Raw genomic sequence first — 8,797 nt, 5'->3', positions numbered from 1 at the left:
CACAGTGGTAAACATGGCCTTGTCCCAACTTTTTTGAGATGTGTTGATCCCAAGAAATTAAAAATCATCTTATTTTTCCCTTAAAATTATACATTTTATGCGTTTTAACATTTGATATATCATCTGAAATGTGAAATTTTATGTGTTATGTGTATATGAATATATATACCAATAAAGTTGAAGAAATTGCATATAAAGTAATTCATTTGATTTACCCAGTGAGATTAGTAGTCACATTCTTTTTAGAGACTTGGAGACTACATGTGTCTATTGTACCTTAGAAGAATCCATAAAACACTTATTTTATGAATGTGTATTTACCCAATAATTTTGGATAGATATTGAATATGGAATATTTCAGTTTATAAAATAAAAGATTCAACTCTCTTGAAAAGATTGTTGATTAAAATGTGATTAATTTAATAATCATGTATGGGAAATACCATACAAAAATGCACTAATAAATAAACCTTACATTATTTAAAACTGAAATTAAGCATTGCTTTGAGGTTTTAAAAGATGTAATAAATAAAAAAGCAAAAATTATTTATAGTATTTATTTAATCCTTTTCTTTTGGAAATGTCTTGCAAGTTATCCCCTGTATAGCTTAAATTTTTAATGTTGGTTCCTGTGATGCTATGAATTTAACTGATAAAAAAGTGAAAAGAAAGTTATTCCATTACTGTAGTGATGTAAGAAGCAAACAGTGGCACTGTGGCCATTCAACAAGACCAAGGATGTACAGTATAACTATTTATGGAGTCAGAAGACTGTTGCATTTATAAGCCTCAAACTAAACAATTTTTAATTAAACAGAATGAGTTAGACTAAGTCTTAATAAACATTTTAAAAGGGCTATTACTGTATGTGGATTGAGGCATAAAAGGAACAAATGATTGACATTATATGAACATTATATTTAATACAATCCCTCCTCTTTTCTGGTTCAGTGAAGTATTTTTCATGTATGAACCTGCTTGGGATGCACAGAAAAAAAAATGCACATGAGTATGCTCAAACATTAAAATTAGCTGTTTTAAACATATGTTTCAAGATGAATTTACACGTTGAAATACACATTTCAGTAATCCTGGGTATTCCTGAAATGTAAATCTGATGTTATTTGTTGCTTTAATGTGCATTTAACCAGTTAAAAAATACATATCTGATCAAAATCAGATTTGATCATTGATCATACCAAATCTGATGACCAGAAGCATGGACATGCAAGAAGAGTGTCTAAATATTCAATATGTATTATATTAACCTATAACTAAATATTCAATGTGTATAATAGTATCCTATAACTACATAGGATTAACATTTTATTTTATTTTTCACATTTAAGAAGTTTTAATATTTATTCCTGGAGTAAAAGCACATGGATCTTTCCCTGTCTAACCAGCTCCCTCTGCTGGCATTTCATTGATTTATTAAAAATACATTTTAATTTTATTGGACATAATGAAAGTATGCATTAAATTACTATACTTGAAATGCTTTCCTTCCACACATCAAAACGTTTAAGTTTTTTTCTCTTACCACATTAAACCAACTTAATCACTAGATTTGTTCTATGTATATAAATGATAATTTTTTTTTCATTGTTTATTTGAGTCCCCATTAGCTTCCGCAAAGTAGTTGCAAATATTCTTGGAGTCCACAAATCTGTACAAAAGAACAAAAATCATATAAATAATTAAAATAAGAAAAAATACATAATATACATACATATATGTATATATATATATATATATATATATATATATATATATATATATATATATATATATATATATATATATACACACACACACACATACACACACACTGGTGGTGGTCATATAATTAGAATATCAAAAAGTTTATTTATTTCACTAATTCCATTCAAAAAGTGAAACTTGTATATTATATTAATTCATTACAAACAAACTGATATATTTCAAATGCTTATTTATTTATTTATTTATTTTTTATTATAACTGACAACTAAGGAAAATCCCGAATTCAGTATCTCAGAAAATTTGAATATTGTGAAAATGTTCAATATTGAACACACCTGGTGCCAAACTCTAATCAGCTAATTAACTCAAAACACCTGCAAAGGCCTTTAAATGGTCTCTCAGTCTAGTTCTGTAGGCTACACAATCATGTGGAAGACTGGTGACCTAAGCACATTAATAGAGAGGCGAAGGGAAGGAAAATATGTGGTAGAAAAAAAAGTGTACAAGCAATAGGGAAAAACGCACCCTGGATAGGATTGTGAAGCAAAACCCATCCAAAAATGTGGGGGAGATACACAAAGAGTGGACTGCAGCTGGAGTCAGTGCTTTAAAAACCATTACACACAGACGTATGCAAGACATGGGTTTCAGCTGTCGCATTCCTCGTGTCAAGCCACTCTTCAACAACAGACAGCGTCAGAAGCGTCTGGCATCAAAATGGACTGGACTGCTGCTGAGTGGTCCAAAGTTATGTTCTCTGATGAAAGTAAATTTTGCATTTCCTTTGGAAACTAGGATCCCAGAGTCTAGAGGCTTTCTGCACACAATCCACATTGCTTGAGGTCCAGTGTAAAGTTTTCACAGTCAGTGATGGTTTGGGGTGCCATGTCATCTGCTGGTGTTGGTCTACTGTGTTTTTTTTGGTCAACACAGCCATATACCAGGAAGTTTTAGAGCATTTCATACTTCCTGCTGCTGACCAACTTTATGGAGATGCAGATTTCATTTTCCAACAGGACTTGGCACCTGCACACAGTGCCAAAGCTTCCAGTACTTGGTTTAAGGACCATGGTATCCCTGTTCTTAATTTGCCAGCAAACTCGCCTAACCTTAACCCCTTAGAAAATATATGGGGTATTGTGAAGAGGAAGATGCGATATGCCAGACCCAAGAATGCAGAAGAGCTGAAGGCCACTATCAGAGCAACCTGGGCTCTCATAACACCTGAGCAGTGCTACAGACTGATCAAGTCCATGCAACGCAGCATTGCTGCAGTAATTCAGGCAAAAGGAACCCCAACTAAGTATTGAGTGCTGTACATACTCATACATTTCAGTTGGCCAAGATTTCCAAAAATCCTTTTTTTGTATTGATCTTAAGTAATATTCAAATTTTCTGAGATACTGAATTTGGGACTTTCCTTAGTTGTCAGTTATAATCATCAAAATTAAAAGAAATAAACATTTGAAATATATCAGTCTAGGTGTAATGAATGAATATAATATACAAGTTCCACTTTTGAATGGAACTAGTGAAATAAACTATTTGATGATATTATATGACCACGATCTATACACATACATATAATAAAATTACACTAATCACATCACAAAATCATACCTATAGACCTTAGCAGTAGCAGCACATAACATACATCTAAATATAAACATATCTTTACGTTTTCTTCTAAACACGTGCAATTACTCTTTTGTATGTTTATGAGAACCATATTCCAAGCAGCAGAGCCACTTTTCTTTTTCAACAAATTTGTTTGTTAACACTTTAAAGAGTTGAGCCTTATTCACTTGGCGTGTTTTATAATCATACCTAAAACCCACATTTCAAAGTGTTTTATATATATATATATATATATATATATATATATATATATATATATATATATAAACATGGTGTATGATACTTGATTACCTTATGAAAATATACCAGCAGTCTTAAATGTAATTTATCCTTCACTAACAGCCATGATTATTATCTATAAAATAGGCCTGAAGTAGATAATGAAGCACTAGCCTGCCTGCTCTGTTCTGAAACATTTTGTAACTAAATAGATTGAAGTGAACAGCCTTAGTTATATTATGAGTAATATTATATTATTATTTTTAAAATTATATATAAAAAAAAAACTTTCTGCATTTAAAATTAATCCAATAATTCAAACCCACTTAGAAATTGTAAGCAACTAACTTATTTTCTGAAGCTCAGCTGTTGTGCTGCAAAAAATAAACATTGTAGAATCATCTGCATACATAACTATGTTAGCATTATCAACAACATATGGCAAATCATTTATGGTAATAGAAAACACTAATGGTCCTAAACAACTACCTTGTGGAACACCACAATAATTATTTTAGCACCTGAAAAAGAACCATTATAAAACACTTGCTGTTTTCAATTAGAAAGATAACTCCCTATCCAGTCCAGGACTTTAAGTGAAAAACCATAACATTTTAGTTCAGCCATAAGAATAATCAAGATCAACAACATCAAAAGCTGCTGAAAAATTTTATTAGAACAGCAACAACCAGCGTCTTATCATCTAGACATTTGTATCTGTCATGTTTATAAGAGTGTTCTCCTAAAGATTACTTAAAACAGGAAGTACACTACTTGGTCTACAACTAGATCCTCAAAAGTCAGTTTTTCCATTTAAGCTTGTGAATCTAAGCTAAAATGGAAATTGTGAAAAAAAATAAAAAATAAAATAAAAATAAAAAAAAATTATATGAACAATAAATGGTAATTAACTGTTATTCACTAAGAATCTAAACAAGACAAGACTACTGAAAGGCATATTTATAGTTATTAATTGCTTATTTACAGAATCACTTCCATATAGAAAAAACACAGTAGGTCATAAAGCATCATAGTCATCCTCATCTTCATGCTTCCTCTTAAGAGAGGTAGAGTCACCAGATGAATTCTGCGACACCATATTAGTAGTAATGAGGATGTTCTTGGAGCCAATGAGAGAGGGGTTGATGAGGACATTTTGAACTGTGGGAGTGGTAGGAGTAGCTGTGAAAACAAATTATATCATTAATATTTAATGAATATACCACCTCATGTTCTTAAATCTGGCATTTTTTTTTTATCTACACCATGCAGAGAACATATCACATCACTGAATATTATAATTGACTTAACCAATATTATCAACTTGACTCAACACCTGAACTTCATTTAGGAAATCCTTCAGGTCTAAACAAGTGGCCTAGTATTCAGGTACAGAAATATACAGAAATGAAAAAAAAACCTGTAAATTAAAAACGGATTAATTCATAAAATACAAATTAAATTTAGTCAAGAGCAGTTATTGATCTTTTTTTAATTTTTTTGTCTTTTGTTATTTGATTAAATTTAATGACAGACGGCACAGCTTTATTAGGTTTCTGTCTCTTTAAGACCAACTACACAAATACAGTGTACTGATACACAGTACAACTGCTTACATCCACTTAAGGCAGAACCGACTGTGTCTATGAGGATACTCGCCAGGATGGGAATTTTGACATAATTTTGCATGCATTCGGCCACTTTAGCACAATAAGCTGCGGAAAAATAACTTAATTTGGTACTCGCAAGGTGTTTGAGGCAGCTTTATGCGCACACGCTTTGGGTCTGACTGTGAGAGTCTGTGGACCGCACAAGTACCGAATGATTTTAAAAGACTTAAAAAGATAAACAAATGATCATGGTTTTGTGATTACGCAACACTGGCCTGATTAGGCAAGTTACAATTCTGTCAACTCTTGTAGCGTTGACGAAATGCGTTGATATGAATCCGTTTTGAGAGAGTGAAAGAGAGAAGATGAGACAAATCTGAATCACTTTTCATATGACTGGTTCGATCAGATATTCTATGTGGACTTATTTACATTTAACCTACATGCAAGATTAAATAAATGTTTGCAAGAATTTCCCGCATTATAAACGTGAAATGTAAACATAAAACTAGACATTATATGCACAATCCCAAGAAATTCAAGAGTCAAAAATATATTGTATTACACAGAGATTTGTGAAATAAATTTCCATGACTTTTCCCAAAATGTTCTAGGTTTATAAATTTTTTTCCCAAAGCTTTTCTATGCCGGTTTTAAAATTCCATGACATTTCCAGGTTTTACATAACCGTACAAATCCTGTACCTGATTTGACAGAGGCAGCCTGCGAAGAGGGAATCTGAACTGTAAAGCGCTGGCCGGTCAGTGACACAGGCGTCCCTACTTTTGTCCCCACTGTCTGCACTGATGGTGTTCCTGTGGAAAATACAATGATGATCCTTTAAACTGAGTTTTAGATTTTGCACTTGTTTACCACAGAGAAAAAAAAAAAAACAAAGAAAGTAAAACATCTAAATGCTCCTCTTGTAATAAGCTCAGTGAATGTATACTGGAAATCATGTGCATGCAAATTTAGACGCTTCGAATCTTCAAGTATTCTTCAGTATTTAGAATAACTGACCAAGAGTTGGAGTGCTTGGCCTACTGGACACTGCCCCCACACTTAACCGTGGCACTGTTATCCTGCCTGCAGACGAAGACACCTAAACATAAAAATCAAAAACATATCAGACTGAACACTGTGCCATACATTTTCTCTGTTTTGTGTCCTTTGAAAGGATTTTCAACCAATTTCAACTAAACTAAATATTTTAAATTAGTATTTTATATTAGAAGACAACATTTTCCTTTTTCACTTAGTTTACCTTGAACTAAAATAACTTCAACTGTAACACAAATAAATGAAACTATACAGACATCACCAAACAAACAAATAAAAAAAAAATGACAAAAACATAAAACTAATATATTAACTTAAAAATGTAAACAGAAAATACAAAAAACTAATTCAAAACATTAATACAAACTATAATACGCTCTCAACTATACTAAACTAACACTGATTTCTATAAAAGATCCAGGAAATTAATAAAATAACATGCATATTTCTAATGAATAAACATGTTATGCAAACCTCTGCATTATATGGAGATAAAATGGTTCATAAATATTATTATATGATTCAAATGCTTCTGACAATAGACCATTAACCTTGTTGCGAACAAAATTTGTAAATGTGACCACACTTTTAGTCTGTTCATCACAACTGACTGGAAGAGTAATGTGAATTCATTGGTAAAAGAGCAGGATCACTGAAATCAACTCCTAAATTTTATTTTTATTTTAAAAAATGTTTCATAATTACTTTAAAATTACTTGTATTGTATAATTATTTAAATATTTTTTTATATTTACTTTAGTCACTTTTTTTTTGAAAGAGATTAAAATATTTTTGAAAAATAAACATAGGGCTTTCAAATATTGTTGCAAATAGGGACCTTGGAGTCAAAAAAGTTGAGAAACATGCTAAACATGTACAATAACAGTAGTAATACATCACATGCCTTTGTTATAAGGCATTGCTAGGTCACCTAATTAAAACTTTAGATGCAAACTACAAAAACTTTATATTATAACATATTGTTTAAAATGATACCTTTTTCTGCAAGGACTTAAGTCTGTAGTTTGGTGCGGTGAGACAGTAGCGGTCTGGTGGAAGTCGTGGACCTGTGTATGGTTTGATCAGGGGCAAAGGAGTTTGGTTCTTCTGCCTTGCAATGTCCAACAGAAACTGAAACCATGGACCAACCACCACTATTAATTACCAGAAGTCAGATATGTGTTATGCATAAAAAAAATAAAAAGAGTAACAAAGAACAATTTACATCTCGTGGTGGAGGAGATATGAATGACTGATCCACTCGACACTGGATTGCTAACTTTATATCATCTGCATCCACATTGGACTTCTTGGCATGGGTGGAGTATATTTTTGCATCTTCAATAATAGTTGTTACGTATCCTAGGGGTGGGAGGGGGACATCTAACTGTTAAAATGTTATTGTACGACTTACTAGAACAGAACAGGAACTGCTGGAGTTTGTTAAAGCATTTTACAATATGCTGAAGAGTTAAAGTCATCCTGACTTACTGTACGTAAACTCCAGCATTTGGTTGATCACTCTGGGCTCGTACTCTGTGATTCCCATGTCTTTAAGAATCTGCATCATAACCTTTGAAGATAATATCCAAATAAAGTAAAAAATTTATCATAAATACATGACCTGTGTATAAATAAAAGTATGGTAAATTATAACACATTGCTGAATTAAAAATGCATTACACGGTTAACGTTTGTTACCAGTTAGCGTGCTAACGCAAGTGTGTCCACAAAGAATAATAAAACATACCGACGCTTTTTATAAACATTCTGCTTTAATCACTTTGGTTTAAAAACAATAAATGTTGCACAACAAAGAGATAAAACAGTTTCTGAATCATTATTTACCTGTGCATCTTTAGGCACTGTTTTCGGAGACGCCATTTTCGCATGAGCTCCGATTCTCCTCCCCAGAATCTATGCCCAGAATAGACACCAGTCAGGTCGTGTTTCTTCTTCGTGTGATTTGCGGCAGCTTAGACACTAAGGCATATTGCTGCCCTCGTCAGTTCATCTGAAGAACTCCATGTCATAGATTAAATCCCACTGATCTATAATAAAATAGAACTATATATATAGAAAAAGTGTCTAGTCTTTGTTTATACCGACCACTGATCTATATATATCCTTTATCAGGGGACAATGCCCCAGTCTTAATCTAGTCATTACCACACTATCCCTCCTCTCTTATCTTGTGTATCATGTGTGCATTAATACAGGCTGAATTGAAAAAGAATGTCTGCCTTTATTTCCTTCTTCCCATTCTTTCTGCCATATTTGTGTGATATCAACGAGGCCATATTCAACTTCTAAATTATCTGAGCTAACAGAGTGTTAAAAATTTAAAAGATTGGATGACCAATAATTTTCTCCTATTAAATTCAGATAAGACAGAGATATTAATTATTGGACCAAAAAACAGTACACAGAATCTAGTAGATTACAATTTGCAACTAGACGGAGGTAGGCTACTGTTACTTCCTCTACAGTCAGAAATCTGGGTGTTATATAAGACAGCAACTTGTCTTTTGAAAACCATATTTCCC

The 8,797-nt window shown here is 32.3% G+C and overlaps 1 protein-coding gene across 1 annotated transcript; it reads right to left on the bottom strand.

Moving 5' to 3' along the window:
- Positions 1–4,235: 4,235 nt before the first annotated feature.
- Positions 4,236–8,262, bottom strand: LOC127941732 (transcription initiation factor TFIID subunit 9). The gene is made up of 7 exons (XM_052537096.1): positions 8,100–8,262; positions 7,743–7,824; positions 7,477–7,613; positions 7,248–7,382; positions 6,213–6,294; positions 5,897–6,007; positions 4,236–4,764 (listed from the first exon to the last, which is right to left on the bottom strand). The coding sequence occupies exons 1-7, from the start codon at positions 8,133–8,135 to the stop codon at positions 4,601–4,603; spliced, it is 747 nt and encodes a 248-aa protein (XP_052393056.1). The 5' UTR covers positions 8,136–8,262; the 3' UTR covers positions 4,236–4,600.
- Between the last annotated feature and the right edge of the window lie 535 nt (positions 8,263–8,797).

This window comes from Carassius gibelio, chromosome A21, assembly GCF_023724105.1.
Source record: "Carassius gibelio isolate Cgi1373 ecotype wild population from Czech Republic chromosome A21, carGib1.2-hapl.c, whole genome shotgun sequence".
In the NCBI taxonomy this organism is placed as follows: domain Eukaryota; kingdom Metazoa; phylum Chordata; class Actinopteri; order Cypriniformes; family Cyprinidae; genus Carassius; species Carassius gibelio.
Note: the sequence above shows the minus strand (reverse complement) of the source record. Positions and strands in the feature narration are given on the sequence as shown.

Coding starts and splice junctions, on each gene's coding strand:
- LOC127941732 (XM_052537096.1), bottom strand. CDS start 8,135: ATGGCGTCTCCGAAAACAGTGCCTAAAGATGCACAG. Junction 7,383..7,476: donor TATCTCCTCCACCACGAGAT/GTAAATTGTTCT, acceptor CCATGGTTTCAG/TTTCTGTTGGACATTGCAAG. Junction 6,295..7,247: donor TTAAGTCCTTGCAGAAAAAG/GTATCATTTTAA, acceptor TTTTATGTTTAG/GTGTCTTCGTCTGCAGGCAG.